The sequence below is a fragment of the Hibiscus syriacus genome, unplaced genomic scaffold (genome assembly GCF_006381635.1).
Source record: "Hibiscus syriacus cultivar Baekdansim isolate YM2019G1 unplaced genomic scaffold, ASM638163v2 tig00015426_pilon, whole genome shotgun sequence".
NCBI lineage: Eukaryota > Viridiplantae > Streptophyta > Magnoliopsida > Malvales > Malvaceae > Hibiscus > Hibiscus syriacus.
The window spans coordinates 507,321-532,817 of record NW_024062362.1 but is presented as its reverse complement, the minus strand read 5'-3'; the positions used below and the strand labels follow the sequence as shown (position 1 = coordinate 532,817).

The window sequence follows — 25,497 nt, the reverse complement described above, 5'->3', positions numbered from 1 at the left end:
TTTGGGTCGGGTATTTTTCACCCTAAACTTGAACCTGGCCCAACCCAAACACAACCACTAAAAAACCTGACCCGATCGGGTTCAGGTCCCTTACCTATCCATATTTGCGACGAAGAGCAGTAAAAGTAAGCTTTTATGAAAGATCGAAGTTTTGTCCCGTCCAAGCTTCACATTGACAACAAAACCAGTCAACTTGGGACAACATGCTGGAGCAGACGACACCAACAGTGTGACACACAGTTAAATTGTAACACCCCAAATTCTGGCATAGTAGTTTTGGGTTCACCAGAGAGGTATGTAGGCCCCATGGATTTCGTAAATTAAGTCGTTGGGCTTAATTAGGTTTGGACTTGAGCCCAATTAGCCATAAAAAAATATTTGTTAATTTCTTAAAGATGAGGAAGGACCTTTGGTGTAATTTTCCCATTTTAGAAAGATGTAGACTTTTATATCTTCTATCTCCATCTTCTCTTCATTTTGTTTTCTTCTCATTTTCTCTTCCTCCCTCATCTCCAAAGGTGATAGTAAAAGGTGAGTCTTTCAAACATTTTTTAAAGTTTCAAATTTGTTCTTAACCTTTCCAACAACTCCATTTTTATGAATCAAGCCTTGGGTTTTATAGTTAAAAGAGAAAAGTGGGGGTTTGTGGCCAAGCAAGGAGATTTATTTCGGGATTCAATCATCAAAGTAATGTATTTCTAATCCTTTAGAGTATTAAGTTTTCATAAATCTAAATATTTTGTTAAGATTTTGTGATTTGAGCATTTTAGGATTTACTTTTGAATTCTCAAGTAAATCTTGTTTTAGGTGTTAATAATGCATTTTTATGATACCTTAAGACCCTAAACAACTTACTAAAGCTTCAAAATAAGTTTAGAAACCAAATCAAGTCATTTGAGATGATTTTTGAGTGATTTTTAGCCTAAATAAATCATTTTAGGGTTTGAGTATCGATACTTGGATGAACAATATCGTTATTGGTTGAATTAGGGCTAAAATTAGGGATTTAGACTGGGAGTATCGATACTTCCATGAGGAGTATCAATATTGCCCCTATAATTTGATACTAAGGGTGACAGTATCGATATTGAGGCTCCTTTTTCGTAACAGAATGCATTTTTTGTACTTATACTCATAGGGGTATCGATACTTAACCCTAGGGTATCGATAATACAATTAGAGTATCGATACTACTCACTTTGAATGGTTAGATTTAACTCGTTTAAGGCTCGTAATAGCTAAATACGATCCGTGATAGTAATATTTAGTCCATGGGGGACGCAAAGGGCTAAGAGGGCCTAAAAACACTCGCAGGAGTGGGTTACAATCGAAGTAACCATACTAAGCGAATTGTTTCTGAGTATCTTCAATCAAGAACATATTGAGTAATCTTGTACGAAGGATCGTTCCAAAAGATATGCCAGCGAGTGAGACGATGGATGACGTGGCTAACATAATAGAGGAAAGCGAGACCTAAGCGAACACCTATAATAAAAAATGTGTAAGTTGCCCTACCGGTTCAAAGGCAAGTCAATGGGAAGTGTGACAAGAACGACTAGGGAGTTGTCAATGAATTATCCCTGAATCGAGTGTTGGTCTAGTTATAATATACCAAATGGGTAGCAACGATTATGAATTGCCTTAAGGGCATAACGTTATAGGAGAGAAAACAATCGAGATAGCAATAGGTGGGGGAACGATCTCACCTACTTGTGTTGTAATTGATAATAATGAAAAGATAACAATGAGATAATACTATTACGTGTGATAACTATAATAACCTTATGAGGTAAGATTCCATAAAGCTTATGTCTTTGTTTGCCGCTCGGGAAACGATAAGGACATCGAGCTACTTGTATGCATGACAATCATATAAAGTATATGCATGTGAAATATACAGATATATACCATCAGAGCTAAGGCACTTTAGTATCAGTGCGAATGCCCTTCCGTATCAGTGTTGAGGTAATTTAGTACCCGTACTAAGGCACTTCTATGAATTGATGGTAATGCTGATAACTATATAAATATATGATGTTTGTATATGTATCATATTTATTGAATTCTTTCATTGTTTGGTATTACATTCGAAGACCTAATATTTGTATACTCATGGCGAGGCTTTTAGTATAAGACTAAGGGAAGCATGAGACTCAAACTATAGCGATAGAATTATTGAACCCTAAGTATGTAGAACTTGGTCTAGATCTTGCATATATCTACTGTATCATGTTTTTAGCATGTTTGTGTTTATGAAATCATTATGTTTTTTTAGATTAACGATTATACTATTGGGATTTGTAAGCTCAGCCTTTGGATGTTTTATGTTGGCAGGTCAGTAGCTTGGACAATTCGTGGAGCACCGTCGTAGCAGGATTCCCAACATATCTGTCAGAGTACAATACTATAGCTTTAGTAGGCATGTGTATTGATAACTCCGTAAAAAGACTATATTTAAAGCATCTTCACTTAAGTTATTGGCTATCTTAAAACACATATAGGTTCATATAGATGCATTTAGGAGCTTATTATTCCATTTGGTACTTTAGATTTACCGTGGCATATTATTTTGTAAATGGTGTTGTTTTATGGGGAAGGATGTATTTTGTTGATTTAGTACAGGTTGATAAAGCAAAGGGTAAACATAGAGAATTGCCATAATATTCCTAGATTGTGAGCAAAAGAGAATTGCCAAGGCACTTTGGGATAATTGAGCATGAGGAAAATATCGCAGCGGCTAGGATGACATTTATGGGCATAGAAAAAGACAAAATAGCTGAAGATATTTTTATCAAAGTGCCATCTGTCCAACATTCATGTGGTTTCTACTGCTAACCTCTTAGGAGAAGACCACTGCCACATTTGTGCTCATTTTCACGAGAGGGGAATGTACCCTAGAGTACTATAGGAATTGTTTCACTAAAACCTAAGACAATCTCATAATATTAATAGAATATTAAACCACAAAACTTGAGAAGGATTCTTTTGAGGAAATAATGAGCTAAGCAAGAGTGAGAGGTGGCTAAAAACTTTTGTGTCCTCTAGTACCTGATATTGCAGACCAGAAGGACTGTTGAGGAACCTCTATGTCTTCTAGTACCTAATATTAAACACTTATTCCATTAAAGATGGCATGTTCAACGTGCTAATAGAGCCATGTACGACTTTTAGAACCAAGGAGTTCCGTAAGTGCAAGATCCTGCAGATCCAACTGCTGTGACAAATCGAAATTATGGATTTTTACATCAACCGAGAGCTATTAGAGATCATCTAGCTCCTATCTTGGATGATCTCAACCTTGGGATTGTAGCTCCCAAGATTTAGGTAACCCACTTTGAACTCAAACTAGTCATGTTCAACATATTGAACTCGATAGGACAATTTGGTAGCGTGCCTCATGAAGATGTCAGAAAACACATTTGTGGTTTTTTGGAAGTTTGTGACTCATTTAGGTAAGAAGGAGTGAATGAAAATGTGTTGATGTTTAAATTATTTCCTTATTCTTTGCGTGACCGATCGAGAGCATGGCTTAGTGGAGTTTCATCCGGCTCGATAGAGTCATGGGCTAATCTATACAAAAGTTTCTTGTTGCAATATATTCCGCCAACATGAACATTCAACTCAGATGTATGAGTATTGGGACCGCTATAAGGGATTGCTTCGAAAATGTACTAATCATGGATTTCAAGATTGGACTCAAGTCATGATGTTTTACAATGGAGTTAATGCACCTACCAAGATGATACTAGATGCCTCAACAAATGACACTTTGCTAGACAAATCATCCAAAGAGGATTTTGACATTTTAGACAGGATATCAAATAATGATTATCAGTTTCCCTCTTCAAGGCTTCGAATAGGGATGAAGGCACCAGGGACATTTGAGCTAGATTCTAGGGATTCAGTCTAATACGTACAACCTAGGATGGCGTCAGCATCTTAATTTTTTATGGGGAAATTAAGGAGATAATATTTCTAATCACTCCACTCGGTAGCATAATGTAAATGAGCCCCCAAGTTTTCAAACAAATATGACGTGGAAAAATTCTAACAAGGGGCAACATTCATCTAATACCAACTCGTTGGAGGCTACCATAAAAGAATTTATAGTAAGCACAAGGACTATGCTGCAAGAACATTCTACAACTATCAAGAATCAAGGAGTTTTACTAAGAAGTCAATGAACATTGTTGCAAAGCCACTATGCATCTATGAGAGCTATGGAAGGTCAGGTTGGAAAAATTACTGCAAAATTAAAAGAACATCAACTAGGTCATCTGCCAAGTAATACTGAGGTCACTAAACCTTATGGAAAGGAGCAATGTAGTGTGCTTACACTAAAGAGTTGCACCCAAATCAACCAACAAGATAAGTTTGGGGGAAGAAAGACTGATGATTCCAACCCCATTATCAAGAAAAAAACTTGAGTTGCAAGAAGATATACTTATGGATAAGGACAATGATGAAGGCACAACAAGTGAGCATATTGAGGGAGCTAACAGAAATACCACAACAGAAGTTGTTCCCACACCATCAGTAGAAGATGTCAGGCCCCAACTTTATATTAAAGTCCCTTTCATAGAAACCGAAAAACAAATTCCCACATAGCCAAATTTCTCAAGGAAATTGTCACAAAGAAGAGAAAAGTCGAGAAGGTCAGTCAAATTACCACGAAAAAATAATTATGCTTTGTATTGAGTAAGTTGTCACCGAAACAAAAAGATCTGGACAATTTCATCATTCTATGCTCTATGGGAGATAACTATGTTGGGGGGGCATTGTGTGACCTTGGATTAAGTGTGAATCTAATAACCAAGTTAATATTTTTTAAGCTTGGGATGGGAAATCCAAGACCTGCCTATGTTATTTTGCAGCTACCGAGTGATCCCATGTTCATCTCGAGGAAAAGATCGAAGATGTCATAGTGAGAGTGGATAAATTTGTGTTCACAGCTGACTTTCTTATACTTGATTGTGATGTTGATGCCAATGCACCTATAATTTTGGGGGTACCTTTCCTAGCTAGGGGCGCATCATCATTGATTGTGAAAAGAGTTAACTCACTATACGGGTAGCCGATCAAAGTGTGACCGTGAATATCTTTTGTTATCTCAAGTATGTTGATGATTATGAAGAATGCCAGAGCATTCTGGAAATGGACTCAATGGTAGATAGGGAAGTAAAACAACTTTGCCACAATAATTTCATATAGCTGGACGATTATGAAAAGTTCTTGGAAGAGGAGGCTGAGGATTTTCCATTGGAGGTACAACAGTCTAGCTTACTTTCAGCTACACCAAGTATGTGCTTTGAACCTCTTGATTTTGTGTACCTACCTTAGAGATAAAAACTTTTCCATCGCATCTTATATATGCTTACTTAGGTAGTAATGAAACATTGCCGGTGATTATCTCCTCTAGTCTTAAGCCTGGCCATGAACCTAGTTTACTAACTGTTTTATCACAATATAAGAAAGCGTTAGGTTGGACTATGGTAGAATTAAAGGGGATAAGTCCTACCATTTGCATGCACAAAATTCTATTGGAAGAATGTCTTGGCAATTTTATAGAGCCACAAAGAAGGCTCAACCCTGTCATGGAAAAGGCGATGATGAAAGAGATTATCAAGTGGCTTGATGTTGGAGTTATTTACCCAGTATCCAATAGTTTATGGGTGAGCTCGGTGCATTATGTCCCTAAGAAAGGTGGCATGACTGTGGTAAGCAATAAAGACAATGAGCTCCTAACCACACTCATCATTAATGGATGAAGGATTTGCACATACTATCGTAAGCTCAATAATGTTACCAAAAATGACCATTTTCCTTGATTTTTTATCGAGCAGATGGTTGATCGACCGACGGGCAAGGCATACTATTACTTTTTAGATGGATATTCGGGGTAAAACGAAATTGCCATAGTACCATAAGACCAAGAGAAGACAACATTCACATGCCCCTATGACATTTATGCTTTTAGGAGGATGCCCTTTGGCCTATGTAATGTTTCGTCAACTTTTCAATGATGTATACAAGCCATTTTGAAAAATGCCTTGTCAATCTGGCAAAGGTTCTTAAGCATTGTGAAGAGACCAACCTTGTGTTGAATTGGGAAAAGTTTCACTTCATGGTGACTCAAGGCACTGTGCTAGGCCACAAGATTTCACACAAGGGTATAGAGATGGATAAAGCTAAAATTGAGGTGATTGAGAATTTACCTCCACTAACCACAGTGAAGGGCATTAGGAGTTTTCTTGGACACGCTGGTTTCTATAGGAGGTTCATTAAGGATTTCTTCAAAATTTCCAAGCCCTTGTGCACCTTGTTGCAGCAAAATCAACCTTTTGTGTTTGATAAATTTTTTCATGGCGCAATCACAGAGTTGAAGCATAGCCTTATCTCAGTGCCCATTTTAGTTAATGTGAAATCTGAGTGATTATGCAGTGGGAGTAGTGCTGAGGTAAAATCTTATATGTTATTTATTATGCTAGTCGTACCTTGAATGATGCACAACTTAATTATACAACCATTGAGAAAAATTATTTGTCATAGTATTTTCATTTGGTAAGTTTAGATCATACTTGATAGGCACCAAAGTTATTATTCACACTGATCACTCAACTATCAAATACTTAGTGAATAAGAAGGATACAAAACCTAGACTTATTAGATATATACTATTACTGCAAGAATTTAACCTATAGGTTGTAGATAGAAAAGGTACCGAGAACAAAGTTGCCAACCATCTTTATAGGCTAGAGAATAATTCAGAAACCCATGAAAATTTGGAAATCAAATAGGAATTCCTTGATAAGAAAATTTTATATGCCACTGTAATTTCATAGTACGCTGATGTCATTAATTTTTTTAGTGGTATTTTGCCTTATGACATGAACAGCCCGAGAAAGAATAAATTCAGGCATGATGCAATATTTTATTTTTGGGATGAGTCATACTTGTTCAAGTGGTGTGTCGAACAAATGATCTGAAGGTGTGTCCCCAAAGAAGAGTAAAAAAATTTATATCATTTTCATATGGCCCCGTGTGGAGGGTATTTTGGAGGTGCAAGGACTGATGCAAAGGTCCTTCAATCATGCTTATATTGGCCTACCCTCTTTAAGGGTGCCCATGAATTTTACAAGGCTTGCGATATATGCCAACACAAAAGAAACATCTCCATGTTATATGAAATGTCGTTGAAAAACATTTCGAAGATAGAGCTTTTTTATGTGTACGTCATAGACTTTATGGAACCCTTCTCATATTAATTTAGAGACTTATATATCTTGATGGCAGTGGATTATGTGTCCAAGTGGGTGAAGTAATCATGGAGCCAAGGAATGATTCAAAGATTGTGCTTAAGTTCCTTCATAAGTACATATTCACGAGATTTGGCGCACCTAGAGCTATCATCAGTGACAAAGGCACCCACTTTGACAAGAAGTTAATTGCCAAGGCATTGTAGAGGTATGGGGTGCAACATAAAATTTTCCATGGTATATCACCCCCAAACCAATGAACAAACTAAAATCTTCAATCGTGAGATCAAGCAGATTTTGGAAAAGATGATAAACCCTAAAAGGAAGAACTAGTCATTGAATCTTGATGAAACACTTTGGACCTATTGTATAATATTCAAGACTCCATTGGATCTCACCTTTTAAATTGGTATATGGAAAGGCGTGTCATCTTTCTGTTGAGCTGGAACACAAAGCCTATTAGGCTATCAAGAAACTCAATTTTGATGCTCAATTAGTTGGTGAACGAAGATTATTGGAGCTCAATGAGATGAAGTTTAGGGCATAGGCTTATGAAAATGCCAAGTTATATAAGGAAAATACCAAGAAGTGGTACAGTCAAACTCTTTTGCCAAGGCATTTTCATATTGGTCAGTATGTGCTCCTCTAATATTCAAGATTGAAACTCTTCTTGGGAAAGATCAAGTCAAGATGGTTCGGACCATTTGAGGTGCACCAAGTATACCCCCATGAAGCTATATACATTAACAATATGGACGATGGGACAATTTTCAAGGTCAATAGCCAACGCTTGAAGGAATACATCTTTTTACTTTCTTCTATCCATCTTTTTCACTTCCTCTTCTTTTATTCATATTTTTTATCTATTATATTTCTTTTTACTTTCTTTTATCAATCTTTTTCACTTCCTCTTATTTTCTATTTCAAGGTCGAAATTGACATAGCCAAAAAACTTCAAGCTTTTCACTTTCTTATTTGTCCACTCGAGCAACTATGTGCGCTCTCTTCCAGCAGATGTAAACCTTCTTTTCTTTAGCAAGTCAAGGACAATGCGGCAAAACAACATTTCCAAAGTATAAAAAACCAAAAGATTTTCTTTAAGTAAGGCTTTGTATTATGTTGTGACAACAACGATGACCTAGGGTCAGATGTGATGGGTGTTGTCAATCGACATAAATGGTGAAAGTTTGGAAGACACCCAGGTAGCATCAATGCCTCTTTGTCAGAGAGTTTTATGCAAACATTTCTGACCTGACGCAACACTCCGTATGCGTGAGAGGTAAAAATGTTCACTTTTCATCTTCTGCAATTAACTGTTACTTTAAACTTCTGGTTGTTGTCGATCATCACACAAAGTTTAAGGAGGAGGTTAACTACGAGACTTATATAGGTGTTATGGAAGATTTGTTTTTTTTTCGAACTCTAAATGGAATGGTAATCAAGTGAGTCGTCGATCGATGGATCGGGAAAGGGTTCAACCGAGAGTTAAATTGTGAAAGCATTTCATGAAACATAAGTTAATTTCAACCGCCCAAAACACCACTGTCTAACTACCCTGAATGATTTTTTTGCACTAAATACTTATAATTCGCTCAATTGACGTGGGAAAGATCATCTTGCCAACTTATGAAGATGCCTCAGAATTTCCATATGCTATACAACCCGATGCACAAGACGTTGACAAATCACCCATGAGACCTAAGGAATAGAAGCAAGAGGTAAACCCATAGCCACAAACCCATGATGAACCAGAACAACCCATAGAGGTCCATGCTACTGCTGAGGAGCCACAAAGAGATATGCCCATGCAAATAGAATTGACGTGACAATCTCTCATATGCAAGACGCCTGAAGAAGTTTGCGGGGCGTGTGAAAACTCTGATTGCCAAGGAACCTAAATGTATTCAATCCTCGCCCGTTGAACCAGTATCAGACTCAAAGTCGAGCCCTCCCCCTTTGAAGAGGCATATTCGTCGAAGCACAGCCTCCACGGCACTACCATCGTAGGAAGTCAAGTACCTTGCATTGCATTGCATGTCATGTGGTTTAGATTTTAACATAGTTTATTTTATGCATTGAGGATAATGCATCCCTCAAGTTTAGGGGAGGTAGTGTTCTTAGTAGGAAATTTTCATTATAGTGATAGCAAAATTAATTTCCCATTGCATTAGTAAGAATTAGGATAACTTGTTGGAATAAGTTGATGATGCCCAATGATGATACTTCTTTTTGGCTATCATGAACTAAATGTACATGACTTTGGAGTTGGATATGATTTTCTCTAGGACTTGGTTGTTTGTACTTTTAATCGTTACACGATTGTATGCTCTCTATGCTTAGGAATTTTAGAAATTTTGTAGGAAAGAAATCTTGAATGCCTTAGTGTGTATTAATGAGAATGAACATAATTGTTAAATTAAACTCCCTTATGTTTATAAATTATGGTTAATTGTGAATAAATGATTTGGCATAACTGTAGAGATACAATCCTATTTGATACGACATTACCTGGATATTGTATTTCAATAAATGGAAACTACAACATACGAGTAAATGAAAGTAGTCAAGGTATAACTCTGCTTGACTAGCTCAGGGATGAAATATTTGCTCCAATTTATCTAGAGTGTGGGATGGTAGTTGTGATAGGCTAAATATACTCGTAGCAATGTAAATATTTTTATTAATTATGTTAAATTTTAAGGAAATAGGAGTAATAAACTTCTGCTTAAATTTGAACACATGTTATGGCAGGATAGTAGACTTCCCTATAATTTTTCTAACTTGACTAAGCATAGATTGTATACAGTCACACGCACCGAAAAAGACCTTGTCCTAGGGTAATATTCTTGAAATATCCACTTGTCTAGCTTGTTAAAGCCAATACATTTATGAGGGTTGAAACTATATCCCACATGGTTGTCCTAAAATTGAACTTTTCCATGACATTTTCTTTTGCTAACTATTATCCATTGCTTGGGGACAAGTAATAGTTTAAGTTTGGGGGTGTGATAACTCTGTAAAAATGCTATATTTAAAACCTTTTCACTTAAGTTATTGGCTATCTTAAAGCACATATATGTTCATATAGATGCATTTAGAAGCATATTATTGCATTTGATGGTTTAGATTTATCATGGCATATTATTTTGTAAATGGTGTTGTTTTACGGGGAAGGTTGTGTTTTGTTGATACTGTGCAGGTTGATCAAGCAAATGGTGAGCATGGAGAATTGTCAAAACATTCTAGATGGCAAGCAAAGAAGATTTTCCAAGGTAATTTGGGATGACTAAGCATGAGGAAAATGTTGCGGCGGCTAGGAAAACATTTCTGGGCGTAGAAAAAGACAAAAAAGTTAAAGATATTTTCTTCGAAGTGTCAGCTATCCAGCACTCATGTGATTTCTATTACTAACCACCTAGAAGGGGACAGTGCCACCTTTGTACCCATTTTCACGTGAGGGAATGTACCATAGGGTACTATGGGAATTTTCGCACTAAAACCAAGAACATTCCCCTAGTATAAATAGAATAAGAAGCCACAAAAATTGAGGAGGATTATTTTGAGGAAATACTGGACTAAGAAAGAGTGAAATGTGGCTTAAAGATTCCAACTTTCTTTCCCCTTTCACCTTTTCAAAGGTTTCCTCCATTGCCAAGCTCAAGAGAGTAGCGAGCTAAGCGTCCAAGAGGAGTTAGCGTCGCTAGGGTGGTCCAAGGAGCAACCGATAGCGCGCATTAGGAGTCTTCTCCAACCTTATATTTTTATTTTCATTCGATTTATTGGGTTGGATGGAATGGATTATTTTCATGGATGATTTGAACCCCGCCATAAACTAAACCTTATTTGGTGTGGGTTATTATGGATAATTAAGTGTTTGCTTTAATGAATGATTTGAGTTTTTATGTTTTATTTATTTATTTTTCTTATTGTGCTTAATTACTTAGGATTATAAGCGCTATGTGAGTAGCCATCTCTTAGGTACACTACTTAGTGTTCGAGAGAAACTAAGTGAAAGATCCTTAGTATTCAAGAGAAACTAAGGGATGATCAACGTGAGCAATGGATTTTATCTGCTAACTAAGACCTAATCCACCTTAGAGATAAGGATAAGATTTCAACGACTAAAAGGAGTAGTGCTTATTCGATAGGTTCTATATTTCTGTTCACGCCGAGAAGTATTATCATGACATTTTTATACGTCAGGTCTAATGACTAGAGATAGCGTAGGGACACTTTTATTAAACTCTTTCGAGCAAATAGACCATAGAAGATTGAATCATTCTGAGAGGTAAGGCTTAGGATTCCTTAGTATCCCCACCATTCACTCCCATTGTAGCTTGTTTGTGTAAGGATTATTAAGTTTGCTTATTTATTTCCAAATTCTCAACTCATTTTTTCTTGACATTTTCAGTTGTTTACACTTCAATTGTCACGTTGCTAAACTTCTATATTTGTAACACCCTCAATATTGGGTTAGTGACTAAATTATAAGATTTTAAAATTAAGTGACCAAATTAGATAAATTAAAAAGTTGAAGGACTTAATTGGAATATTTTATGTAGGATGGTTTAGCAAAGAATGAATGATTAAAGGGGAAAATGGGTCTTTTAACAAGAGAAATAATTAAATATTGGTTGTAGGTATTTTATAACCCACATGGAATCCATTTTGAGGAAACAAAAGTTTCCAGACTTCTCTTCTTCAACTTTCCTCTTCTCCATTGTGAAGTTTCATAGCCAAGGTAAGTTGGATTTCTTTTAGTTAATCCTTAAGATTTAAGTGAGGTTTTGGTTAATGAAGCTTTAGGAAAGATGATGGAGATAAAAAGGGACTTATAAACTCAAAGAGTTTTGAGTTATGGATGATTTTAGAAATGAAGTGTTTAAGTGAAAATTAGAATAAGAAGGTTCAAATGGGTTTGGGAGTTGAATTTGACTTGCCATCAGGGTAAATAAGGAATAAGAAATATTTAAACTGAGTTTAGATTACATGGAAAATTTAGTAAGATTCTTGGTTTTAAGAATTTGGATGGGATATAGGAGATAATAAGATGTTGTAATGATAGACGTTAGTTAAAGTGTTTATAGTTGAGTTTGGTATAATAAAAAGGACTTTATATGATGAAATTTAATGAAGAGATGTTGAATTTTTGGATGAAAAAGTCTGTTCTAGACAGGGTGTATCGGTACCCTATGAACAAGTATTGATACCCTAAGACTAATTTTGAAGAATATCTTCATGGTGTATCGATACATTAATGGGTGTACTGATACATGTGTATCGATACCCACCGGTAGGTATCAATACCTGTGAATTTCAAATTTAATTTAGGTACCGATACCCCCGTAGTGTACCGATACCCTTCTAAAAGGAAAAATGAATTTTGGTGCTTTAAATTAGCTTAAGTTATTAACATTGAATTATAAGGTTTAGGCTTCTGATAATCGTCTTGAAAATTATATTTATGTAGATACTGAGCCTAAACAAGTTTTGATACATTTGGGAAGTAAGATTGATCGAGGGAAAGACAATGAGATATAGGTGAGTGCATATGCATAGCATGATTATAGTAACATATTCAGCTTTAGACTTGTGATAAGTCTAATTCCAAACCTATTAGTGCATGTTTTCATTTCGTTATATGATACATGATCTGAATTCATATGATATGCTTTATATGGTAAGGATCTATGTGAATATGTATGAAAATTTGTATGAGCTATGTGATAAAGGTAAGCATTTATTATCTATGAGATATAAACTACGTGAAATGTAAAATCCCATGTTATGTAAATGAGAGCTATAGGTATAATTGGCATGCCAAGTGTAGAGGGTTTACGCGGTCCTTCGGGACATATATATATACTTGGGAACATTTATGAGGTCCTTTGAGACACATACTTGTTCCTTGGCATATGTATATGATTCTTAAGGAATTTTTATGTGGTCCTTATGGACATCTTATATGGAACTTCGGTGCAATTCTACGCGGTACTTCGGTGCAATTCTACGTGGCACTTCGGTGTATTTATACGAGTTGTGGTGAAAGCATAGTGCACAACCTCATTGTACTCATATACCTTAGGTTCTCAGTATTGTATCATGGGCTAGTGAACTTATTAATATGAATTTTTTATGGTTAATTTGATAAGATTATGGGTAATATACATGGTTATGTAACTTGCATGGATTAAATATGTGTTTTTATTACACTTTATTTCATTTATGGCATTATCATTATATTTTATTTTTATTATTATTATTATGTCTCACTAAGTCGATGACTTAGCGTGTGAGTGTTTCACACGTAGGATTCGAGAAGGTAGACGAGAAAGGTTAGACAGCTGGGACATCATCTCTCACAACTATCATATCAGGAACACCTTAAATAGTAGGTCATTTGTTATGTAAATCGATGTTGGCATGTAATTAAATATTTAAGTTGTGTATGCTCTGAGTATTTTGTGAATTTTGTATAAACCTATGTATATTAACGTATTTTCTTAATATAAGTCCAAATGTTATGTGATTTTGTTAAGAATAATGTTTTAAAAGGTCAATGTGACATCTCAGACTCGTATCCGGGTCGGGTACGGGTTGTGGCTGTTACAATATTGCCATCATAATTCACCATAACATTTTTGCACTACCATTGAACCCCTATATGCACACATTCCATTTTGCCACAACTTTTTCAATTGTGTATATCACCTCGCTATCTATACTTAGATAATTTAGTATTTGTGCTTTAACTTAACTTGCAATTTCCTCCAATCCCTGTGGGAACGATACTAACTCATCATTTTATTACTTGTTCGATTGTGTATACTAGCACATATTTTGCGTCCAATTTATAGTACTCACAGCACGCAACATGTGTTTATAGAACCTTACTTATGTATTTGAGTTGTTTTAAATTATGTGTCTTGGAGCTTTTTTTATAAAATATTTTTATAATAGTTAATTATGTTTTACTTATGATACCATTCAATATGTTTGAAAAGAAAATGAACGGGTTTTGAAAATCAGGGGTTGCCTCGGCCATAATTGGACCATGACATAAAGGTTGTTGAAGTTAACTTATAGTGAGAGAAGAGAAATTAGGGGAGAGTCTAAAGAGATGTGACCTAATTTAAGACTAAGGAAATATGCGATCAAAAATGTTATAAAAATCATAACATTTTAGGTTGGGTGCAACTTAAAATGTCAACTTTTTCTTAACATTTTTCGGTTGAAAACCTTCTTTGTAATATTTTCGGTGCCCAACCTAAAATGTTTTGATTTTTATAACATTTTTGGTAGCACCCAATTACTGTTGTTCTTGAGCTTTAAATTAGACTGTCTTACAACAGAACTATCCAAAAAAATTAGGGGGAAACTTGATCATAAAAGGGAACTGAAAAGTTTGTGCAGAAATTTAGGTCTTAAACCTCGTTAAGCTAACCTATTTGGGGTAAATAACTTAAAATTAATTGAAGGCATTCCACTTCTTGGGGCTGTTACAATGTGAATGGTTTAGCGAGTTGCCTTTCTGGCCATGCAATGGACGTGTTTGCATATATGGCCATGCAATGGACGTGTTTAGGGTGATGTCTAGGGAAGGACACATAATTTTGTGCTAGGAGGTGAATTTGAACTTATAAAATTTTAGGGTGATAAATTTAAATTTATAAAAGTTCCGAAAACATATTTTCAATAAAAATACATAAAATTTTAAAATATAATGTAATTTTAAATTTCCAAAGGGACGATTGCCTCCCATCTATCCGGTTTCTATGTTCACAAAATATGACTACTCCAATTTGCAAGTGTCATTGGTGTAGTTTGTTTCCCTTTTTTTCCATATGTTATATGATAATTCTAACTTCATAATAAATCTTTAATACGAACTCATCAAGTGGCTTAGATAATTAAAGAGAATATTGTTTTTCTTTTATATTTTGGGTTCAAGCATCTGCGACTAAAGATAGACATGTGTGGAATTGGGTCAAGTTTCTAGTCAACCCGAGCTAACTCGAAAAATATACATCCTCCACCCGAAACTCGACCCGAACCCGATCTGCATTTTTAGGTAAAACCCGAATCCGATCGGAAATAAATATATTTATAAATAAAATATTAATTTTATTCGATAAAAATAAGGATTTAATTGAAAAAATAAATAAATGGGTGTTATTATAATTATCCCTAAATATATGAAGTAGAATAACATTACTTTTTGAATCCAGTCGGGTCAAGTATTTTTTTACCCTAAATTCGAGCCCAACTCCACCCGAACACATCCACTAAAAATCCAACTTGATCCAACTTGAATCTAATTCTTTTTTTAAAAAAAAAACCGACCCAATAAAATCACATCGGATCAGAACCTATTGAATTCGAGTTTCGTGTCCATCTCAATATACTTCTACATATATATAGACACATTATCATTAATTAAATTTATTTTAAACATATACCATATTATATTCGAATTATCCCTCTAGTTAGTTGGCACGCCAAGATTTTCAAAATATATCCAAAGACTTCTAGTTAAGCTCAACCTCTTCTCTTTTCATCTCTCTTTCTTCCTATTCCACGAACCCTGAAAATCCATTAATTCAACGTCGTCGTCTTCCTCCAGTCAGCATCATGTCATCATCGCAGGGATCGTATCTCGGTGAAACACTCTCCAAACATACATCGTTTCTCGGCCTTCGATTATGAGTCTTGATCGTCACATTCATAGCACTCTTCATTCTCTTCTTCTTATCCATCATCTCTTGTTATCTCATCTGTTATCGACGTAGAAAGCCCTGCAAAGCCCCGTTTTGTTTACCCAATCCCATCGCCCCCGAGAATTATCGAAGCGCTTATTGCTCTTCTTCGCTCAGTAGGAGGCTGCTTCCGATCAACGTTTCGGAGATCAAGATGAACACGACGGAACCTGAGCTTGAAGTGATGTTTCCCGACTAGTGGTCTACTCGTGCTAGTGGTACGACAACTCCCCGGAGTTAGCTGCCCGAGTTGGAGCACTTTCAGAGGCTATCCCATGGAGTTCCCGAAACTCGGACGAGTTACCGGTTCAGTTCGAGGGATGTCGACGTTTTCACCGACGGTTTCTCGTATGATAATCTTATCGGAAATGGGAATAATGGTGCCGTTCACCATGGCGTTTTGTTTGATGGTACCACTGTGGCCGTGAAGTGTCTACTCAGTGACAGGTAACTCTTTCTTCATCAGAGATTTAAATAGAGGGGCCATTATATAACTGTCACATCTTTGTGAAACTCGGATGACAGCTAAATAGAAGATAAAATTTAAAAAAGGCTAAACTTTTTTATCAACTTTTATAGAGGGAAAAGAGAATTTTGTTTTGGGTAACTTTCATAATTTCTAATTGAATTTTATATTTTCTCTCATTTTATTTATCTTACTTTTAATTTTTATATTTTGATTACTAAACTTTTGATCACTTATAATTATTTTATTATTATTTTGACGTGACATTAAATTTTTTATTATTATTTAGTATATAATTATTAAATTTATAAAATAAAAAATAGAAGGTGATCGGACGTCGATTGCCATGATGGTGTCCATTCAATCTTAAATTTTATGGGTCGATTTTTCTCGACCCCCTGAGTTCGAATTCAACGGTTGTTTCACTGGAAAATATCTCAAAATCAGTTAATCTCAACTGAAACATTTTGGTTTTCTCACTTTCAAACTCCAATTCATGGACTTCGAAGTAAATTACGACAAAATGGAGTTCGGATTAGGTCTCAAGATGTCGAGACAAACCAACTCATGAAATTCAGGATCGACCGACCACCATCTACAATGGTCGAATGTGTTTGACGATGATGTCCGACCACCTTCTATTTTTATTTTATATTTTTAAAATTATTTTATATAAAATAATAATAATAATTGTTATGTCATACAAAAATAATAATAAAATAATTTAAAGTGATCAAAACTGAAACAATTCAAAAGTTCGATGAATAAATTAAAAAAAATTAAAATATGATGAATAAAATAAGAGAGATAATACAATTCAATGAAAAATAGTGTAATGAGTTGTTTTTAACGAGGGTTGAACCTATAACAGAAAAAAAGATTTTAACCGAAAACTTTTAATAATCTATTCTAGAAGTTGTTAACATCACTCTAAAATTTTCAGTTAATTCAATTAATTAACCATTTTCAAACTGAATTAACCAATAACCGAATTTTAAACAAATCATTAATCGTTAACTGATCGAACTTTATATTAACCAAATGATTAATTGAAAAATTTTCGATTAGTACAATTTAATCGGTTAACCGAAATTTTGAACACCACAACTCATATGGAGTTGTTAGCTAGTACTAACCAACTTGGCCATAAGATAGATTGTTTTAGTGCTAGAAGAAGAATGAGAGGTCTAAACATTCAAAATCACAGACATTTGAGATCTAATGAAAACCTAAATTGAACAAAACAAAACACCAGCAAAAGTTGCAATAAATTAGACAGACATTTTCTCAAAAATCCCTTCTCTAACAAGACATGAAACAAAAGCTTCAAAAGCCATCCCAGAAAAAAAAAATTAAGCAGCAGCAGCAGATTTCTGTTTCTTAGGCATGCGATAGCCGCCAACGACACAAGCATGGTCTCGCTCGAAAGGTTCAAGAGTGACTTGTTCGAACGGCTTGAACTGCTCCTGTTGCAATTTCTTGACTTCGCTCTGGAATACTGCCTCGGCCGGAACCGTCGAGTCAATGCAGTTCGCCTGAACAGATGTTCAAAATTTAATCTCATCTACTCTGCCTACTCGTTCGTTCAATGTCTTACAACGTCGCTCCCCCGAAAATCTAACAAATTTCACACATTTTAAAGTCACGAAAATTTTACTGACCTTGATTGAAATAACAAAATGACCACCGGCTTTCAGGAAATAAGATGCATTCAAAGCCAGAATCCTTGCCTGCAACCAAAGTAACAGAAACTAAGAAACTAAATAGAAGCAAGGAAGATTCGTTATGGCAGTTTCATCCGTAAATGATACAGGACAGACAAGTTGAGTAGGCCGGACGACCGTTATTGGACTAAGGAAAAGACGACTACATTTGCATGGTGGTAGAGCTAAAACAAAAACGACCCGGAGAAATATAACAACATACACACGGTGGGAGAGAGATGGACGGTTATAAATGTGTTTCAAACACATACCGGTATAAAAGCAAAGTATCTATAAGTTCAACTCCATCGATAACGAGTATACTAGAAGAAACCCGAAACACATTACTTAAAAGGACAAAGAAAACACTTTATATAAAAATTCTACAAATTAAGGTTGATGAGTTAACATTGCATCAGAAACTCGAGTTTGCATCACCCATGAAGTCTTGAAGGGGAATCCGAGTATAGTTCATCATTTGCATAAACATAGTTGTGAAAAACATTAACAGGGAGAGCACATATATAAAAAGATTTCGGTTAATCGATAGCAAGTAAACCCAATCCTGATTATATTGTTTTCCACAATTTTCTAAATCAAAAATACAAAAAGGCAAACCTGATCAGGCTGGGCAACATCAGAAAATATCACATCGACCATGCCAACTAGCATCCTGTATTTAGCAGGATGCCTGGCATCTTCGATAATAGGTATAACATTTGTTCGCTTCTTTGCCATGTTGACCAGGTCTCGACCGCTTCTATGAGAAAATTCCACAGCATAAACCACTCCGTTCTGGAAAAATATAAATGAACAAACAATAAGCAACCAGGCCATATACAAACAAAGACATTCTGAATTCGAATTCAATAGTACACTTACAGGACCAACGACATCAGATACATGAGAAACAGTTGTACCAGAAGCAGCTCCAAGGTAGAGAACCTTAGCACCAGGTTTCTTGATCGAACAAACAAATAAAATAAACTCGGGTCAGATCATGTACATTATTCGAACAAACACGAATACAGAAATGCAAAGCTTACAATCCATATGTTATCGACACCACCAAGAACCGCAGCTGCCAACTTGGATCGGAAAGGATTCCAAACCCTGTACTCGACCTTCATCCCATCTTCATTCTGTTAAGAGAAAATTTATGAAAGATTCTTAACTCTTCATTGCAAAATTTACCAGAATCTCGACAACAAGTGTAAGAACAAAAACATGGGTGATCGTTCAACCAAATCAAATCAAAAAAAAAAATCAAAATATTCTAGTTGATCAATCCTATTTTATAACTTAAACTTTATTTCAAATGTTCTAAGTCAAGTTTAAGAAATTCAAGTGTAGTCAATTTGAATTGCTCAAGATACTGTTCAAATTTAATTATAAATATTAATAATGTTATGGTACTATTTAATTCCAATTTGAACATTTTTTGTAAGACAATATATTTATATATTTTTATGATATAGATATATGATGCATAGTTGAGAGACTCGACTTAAACTTGAAAATCAATCAACTAATTACTGAAAATTTTGAGGCATTTGAATTTTGTTTTATAACTAAACTCAAATTTGAAACTTTTTTGAGTCGGGTTTATGATTTATGAGTAAACTCACCATTACCCCTTGTAGCTAAATACAAAGCATATCCAACACATGATGATAAAACACTTAAATAACAGAGTGGGTGATTAAAAAGATACAAAAATCACCTGAACAGCAATCCTCTTTTCATTGTAGACAGCTTCGCCGGGGACCATATTCTTAGTAACAAGAGCATCTTCCTTCCCCTTGGCAACAAAAACTCCCTCATGTCTATGTGGCTCAACCACAACCTTGCTGCCGCCTTTCATCCCTCCTCTTCCTCCACCGCGTCCTCTTCCTCCACCGCGGCCACCTCCACGGGACTTCATGCCACTGCCACCCCTATCACCACCTCTACCGCCGCCGCCGCCGCCGCCTCTTCCTCTCCCTCTACCCCCATCACCTCTGCCCCTAAACCCGCCACCACCGCCACCACGGCCTGCACATAATCAAAACACAAGATAACATTAACTTACACTACAATCATTTTTTGAAAAATAACCATGGGTCTAAGTTGTTTCAAGTTTTAACAAAAGAAGAAGGAATTTGATACCTCTTGGAGGTCTCATCCCTGGTACAGTTTGATAGTAAAGATAGTGAAGAGAAAGGAAGGAGGCGAAGCAAATGAAATGACAAGGGTAAAGGAGTAGAGGCTAGGGTTTATGCATTATATAGAAGGAAGACTATGGTTTTGTATAGGAGCCAAATAGGGGGAGGGGGTTTAAAGGACAAAGGGCCGCTGCATTTAGAGAAACTGTAAAAAGGAATGGGCTTTGTTGAACCCTTTCTACATGGTGTTTTTTTTTACTATAAGGCCAGGTGAAAAAAATTAATTGGTCAAATAGTTCAGTTCAAAATTTATTTTGTAATCTACGATAAATACTATAACTCCTTAAATAATTATATATTTTATTAAAATTCATCACGTAGATACGAAGAGTTTCAATTTATTATAGTAAATACCGTAAAACCCTAAATAATTTATTTTATACTATATTGAACTAAATAATTACATCACCTAATATATTAGGTCAATTTTACCCTTTCTACATCACTCAGCTCTGTAAACCATTTAAACAATGGGTCAGAGTCACATAGCCCAAAGTTCCAGCCCAAACATTCACCACAATTTCACACCCTAGGTGAGTATTCGATCATGTTGACCGAAATGAGTCAAAGAATTTCGAGTTAATAGAGTCGATGAGTCTTGTTATATTATTTAAAATTTATTTAAAATAACTTTGAGTTTGATCGAGTTTATAAAATTTGAATCAAGTTATTTGAATTTCTATTTAAATTTAATTATAAATATCTATAGTGTTATGTTACCGTTTGATTCCAATTCAAACGGTTTTCTATAATTATATATGATATACATATAGTTTTCTTTATATTTTTCTATGCGATACACATACCATGCAAAGTTGAGGGACCCAGCTCAAACTTGAAAATCAATCTATTGATTACTAAAAAAATTGAGTTATTCGAGTTTTATTTTATAACTCGACTTGATTTTAAAGAAAATTAGCCAAGTTTATAAACTCACGAATCAAATTGAATAAAAATTAATTTTTTCGAGTCGAGTTAAATTTTACTCACCCCTGGTGTGGAGAGTTGGACTACAAAAGTTAACCTTATTAACAATATCTATTTTTTTTTTCTCTTAATTAAATTTTTTAGATACTACTTTGATTTGATTAACTAAAAAAATTATTTATAATACTATTTTAAATTTCAATTACTCATTGAACACTTGTAAATATATTATATGATAATTCATTCATGTGTGTGCTATATTAATTTTAGGATAAACTACGCATTTAGTATCCAAACAATCAATTTTGATTAGTTTTATTATCTAAACTTCTAATTTTTTCAAAACCATACATAAAATTTAATTTTTGTTTCATTTTAGTACCCTGTTTAAATTTTAACATTAAATTTTAAATATTTTTTTTAAAAGTTTAAGTATTAAAACGGATCAAAACTAATAGTTTGTGTATTAAACGCGTTTTTAACATTAGGTACTAAAATGAAATAAAAACTAAATTTTAGGTGTGATTTTAAAAACATTAAAAGTTTAAATATTAAAACAGACCAAAACTGATAGTTTAAATACTAAATATGTAATTTACCCTTAATTTTGATTAATTTTATTTATTTATATACATGTCTAATTATTATTAAAATCTTAAATAATTTTTAAGATGCATTTATTAAAAAAATATCTTAAAATTTCAAACTAAAAGACATATTAACGTCTCTAATTTTTCACCGCATCTTAGTTCTTAAATTAATCAAATTTTCCAACCAACATAAAGCAAGTCTTAAGTTTAACTTCTGTTGACCTCTATCACGTTTGTGAACAGTTGTTGATGGGGTAAACTATATATTTTGTCACTTAACTATCACTTGATTTTGTTTTGATCGTCCAACTATTTTTTTTAAATCATACCTAAGATTACGTTTTATTTCTGTTTTGGTCACCCAAAATTAAAAAAGTAACGGTAATGTTGACGTATCACTATAAGATAATACTAAGTCATCATTGAAAACAAATTAAAAAAATATCACATCAACATTTCTATTTATTTTTTAACGGCAAGTCACAAAAATAGAACCAAAATGTAATTTTTGATATGATTTTGAAAAAAATAATTGGATGACTAAAATGAAACCATAGTGATAATTCGGTGACTACATGCATAGTTTACCCGTTGTTGACGAGACTGACGGTGAAATCCCACGGTTTCCTGGCCAACTCATTGTCATTAGCTTGTGAGCAAGTTTCAGCAACATTACAATCTACAAAATAGAGACCACTCTTTTCCTTAACCTGTGGATGCAATGCTACATAGCATGTGGTTGCAGCCCCCTGAAAACTCTCACGAGAAAGAACTTATAAAATTTTAAAGGGCGAAAACAAATTATCAATAGAAAATATAAAAAAATACTTAAATTTTACGAGAATCCGAAATTTCCAGGAAGTGACCACCCCGTCAGCCACTCTCGGTCCATCCTTGAACCCAATGCAAGCAGAGCATTTTATTATACCAAACATAGAGTTATAAATTTCTACACACCTGCTCCACATTTTTGAAGACATGTTTACCAAGAACACCAACAAGACCTGCATCACAACCAGGGGAAAATAAAGGATAATCATCTCCTTTTCTTTGGTTTTTAATCGGAAACAACATGCAGTGAACTATAATTGTGATGACAGGAGATTTGAGCATGAAGAGATGATGACTTCACCAGATTATTTTTAATATGTGAATTTTAGATGCAAAAATAGAAGGATTCAGTACCCCTGATAAGGCTGTTATGACGAAAGAGATTAGTCGCAACGGCTCCCGGGTGAAGAGAATTTGCAGTTATAGCCACTTCATCTTCCTGTCCAAAGAACATACATACACCATCAATATATCAGCAGCATGTTATGGTTTGCCATGACTTATCTGTATATGATCAATCAGTTTCATAGTTGACATTCTTGTGCATTCATGGACTAATTCATTCATGTGTGAGAAAAGGAACATACACCATCAAAATATAGCAGAGAATGTTATGGTTGCCATGACTGTCTGTACATGATCAATCAGTTTCATAGTTGACATTCTTGTGCATGCATGGATTAATCCATTCATGTGTGAGAAAAGGAACATACACCATCAAAATATAGCAGCACGTTATGGTTTGCCATGACTATCTGTACATGAACAATCAGTTTCATAGTTGACATTCTTGTGCATACATTGACTAATTCATTCAAAGTGTGAGAAAAAGAACATACACCGTCAAGATATAGCAGCATGTTGGTTTGCCATGACTGTATATACATGACCATTCAGTTTCATAATTGACATTCTTGTGCATGCATGGACTAATTCATTCATGTGTGAGAAAAGGAACATACACCATCAAAATATAGCAGAGCATGTTATAGTTGCCATGACTATCTGTACATGATGAATCAGTTTCATAGTTGACATTCTTGTGCATGCATGGACTAATTTCATTCATGTGTGAGAACAGAAGTCCTAGGTGGCTGATGAAATAACACTACTCAGCATACTGAATTCAATCACCAAATTCCATTAGAAAACCACAATGTATCCCAATTTGGTCTGCAAGTGATTAAGAAAGCTTAAAGATGTAGCAATGAACAAATGTTCCATAAAGCAAAGCCAAACCATTGTAGCATAGAAGAACATAAAGATTTCAAAATATTTTAAAAGTAGTGTTACTGATATCATAAGCATCCTAGAACATGGAAGCGACCTTTAAACGTCTAGCAAGTTGGTTAGCATGCAAGACATTGGCAAGCTTTGACTGACCATATCCAGCTAAGCTGTTGTACCTGTGTACATTGTGAAGTTCATAAATAAAGAAGTAATTAGGTCAAAAAACATGAAAGCTTCCACTATATGATTTAAGTACTGAATGATTAAACGGGAATTACCCTGATCGATCATTGATTTTGTCGAATCGAATCCCTTCTCGATACGAGAATTTGTGACGACGGGATGATACATTTACAATTCTTCCTTCTGTCTTAGTTCCATGTGCTGTCTTCTTCATAGTTTCCAGAAATAGATTTGTTAGGAGGAAGTGTCCTACCAAGGAAAAAAAAGATTGTCTTCATTCCTTTCCTTCTCTCTCTGTTACACTTCAAATCAATCTGTGTAGAACGTTCAAATTTCGAACAATCAAGTTGACATCCAACAATTACTATAGGCCTATTTGCACAAAACCTTACCGACATGGTTCGTTGCAAATTGTAGTTCTATGCCATCTTTGGAAATCATGAATGGTGTGGCCATGATTCCTGCATTGTTACTTCAAAAAGAACACGAATCCCTCTTAAAACCAAGTCATGTTTCTCAAATATAGCAAACATTAGCATATACATTGTAATCCATTTATCCATTTACACTTACATGAGGATGTTGAGTGGAAGACCAGAGGATACGAAATCTGCAGCGAATTTCCTCACTGATGCCGTCGAACTCAAATCTAATTCCATCGCATCGATTTTCGCATCGGGGTTTCTCTTAGCTATTGTTTCTTTAACTTCCCTTCCAGCGCTCATGTTCTTGACCCCCATGACTACATGGACGCCGCGCAGTGCAAGAACTCGTGCTGTTTCAGCGCCGATTCCACTTGATGCCCCTGAAAAAAAATGAATTACATTGAATTTAATCCTTACTTCACTGTATACTATTGCTATGGCCATTTTGTGTCGGTGAACCTAAAGAAGCTCAGTGAAATATATCCAAAAACATGGTTTAAAAGTTGAAAACTCGACTTCACAGAAAATATTACTTAAACGGGTTGATTTTTTACGAAATTTTTTCATAAACCCTAAATTTGTGTGATGTTCATCAAACACCCAGAATGCATAAAAAAGTATAAAATCCATATTATTCCAATTTGTGTTGTTTTGTTGGGTGAGATGAGATGATAAGTAAAAACCTGTGACTATGGCGGTGACGGCAGAGCCATCAATTCCTTGAGTAACTTCTTCAGCTGTAGAAGAAGCTGAGAAACCGGATGGTCCTTCCCTATTAAACAACCACATTTGCACAACTCCCAGCTCTTTCTTGTTTGTTTGTACCAGGTTATATGGTTCAGTTCTTATCCTAATTAGACGCTTCCAAGTTTCATATAATAATCTATTTGCTAAATTATCTGTTTAGTACCTAAACTATCAGTTTT

At 35.0% G+C, this 25,497-nt stretch overlaps 2 protein-coding genes and 1 non-coding gene across 3 annotated transcripts; all 3 read right to left on the bottom strand.

Annotated features, from left to right (window-relative positions):
- Positions 1 to 17,643: 17,643 nt before the first annotated feature.
- LOC120207846 (rRNA 2'-O-methyltransferase fibrillarin 1-like) lies at positions 17,644 to 20,449 on the bottom strand. Its single transcript, XM_039207264.1, has 7 exons — positions 20,330 to 20,449; positions 19,905 to 20,215; positions 19,228 to 19,323; positions 19,064 to 19,141; positions 18,800 to 18,976; positions 18,140 to 18,208; positions 17,644 to 18,013 (listed from the first exon to the last, which is right to left on the bottom strand). Exons 1-7 carry the CDS (start codon positions 20,343 to 20,345, stop codon positions 17,831 to 17,833), a joined length of 930 nt encoding a protein of 309 aa, XP_039063195.1. The 5' UTR covers positions 20,346 to 20,449; the 3' UTR covers positions 17,644 to 17,830.
- LOC120207880 lies at positions 18,593 to 18,665 on the bottom strand. Its single transcript, XR_005524252.1, has one exon. It is a non-coding gene; the product is annotated as a small nucleolar RNA snoR60 (small nucleolar RNA).
- Positions 20,450 to 22,450: 2,001 nt separating the features above from the next.
- Positions 22,451 to 25,399, bottom strand: LOC120207845 (short-chain dehydrogenase TIC 32, chloroplastic-like). The gene is made up of 8 exons (XM_039207263.1): positions 25,255 to 25,399; positions 24,720 to 24,951; positions 24,539 to 24,618; positions 24,242 to 24,395; positions 24,061 to 24,139; positions 23,088 to 23,172; positions 22,860 to 22,906; positions 22,451 to 22,651 (listed from the first exon to the last, which is right to left on the bottom strand). The coding sequence occupies exons 1-8, from the start codon at positions 25,358 to 25,360 to the stop codon at positions 22,487 to 22,489; spliced, it is 948 nt and encodes a 315-aa protein (XP_039063194.1). The 5' UTR covers positions 25,361 to 25,399; the 3' UTR covers positions 22,451 to 22,486.
- Positions 25,400 to 25,497: the final 98 nt, after the last annotated feature.

Coding starts and splice junctions, on each gene's coding strand:
- LOC120207846 (XM_039207264.1), bottom strand. Junction 19,142..19,227: donor GTGTCGATAACATATGGATT/GTAAGCTTTGCA, acceptor TGTTCGATCAAG/AAACCTGGTGCTAAGGTTCT. Junction 18,209..18,799: donor ATGTTGCCCAGCCTGATCAG/GTTTGCCTTTTT, acceptor CTTTGGTTGCAG/GCAAGGATTCTGGCTTTGAA.
- LOC120207845 (XM_039207263.1), bottom strand. CDS start 25,360: ATGTGGTTGTTTAATAGGGAAGGACCATCCGGTTTCTCAGCTTCTTCT. Junction 24,140..24,241: donor AAAATCAATGATCGATCAGG/GTAATTCCCGTT, acceptor CAATGTACACAG/GTACAACAGCTTAGCTGGAT. Junction 22,652..22,859: donor TCTTCAAAAATGTGGAGCAG/GTGTGTAGAAAT, acceptor GAGAGTTTTCAG/GGGGCTGCAACCACATGCTA.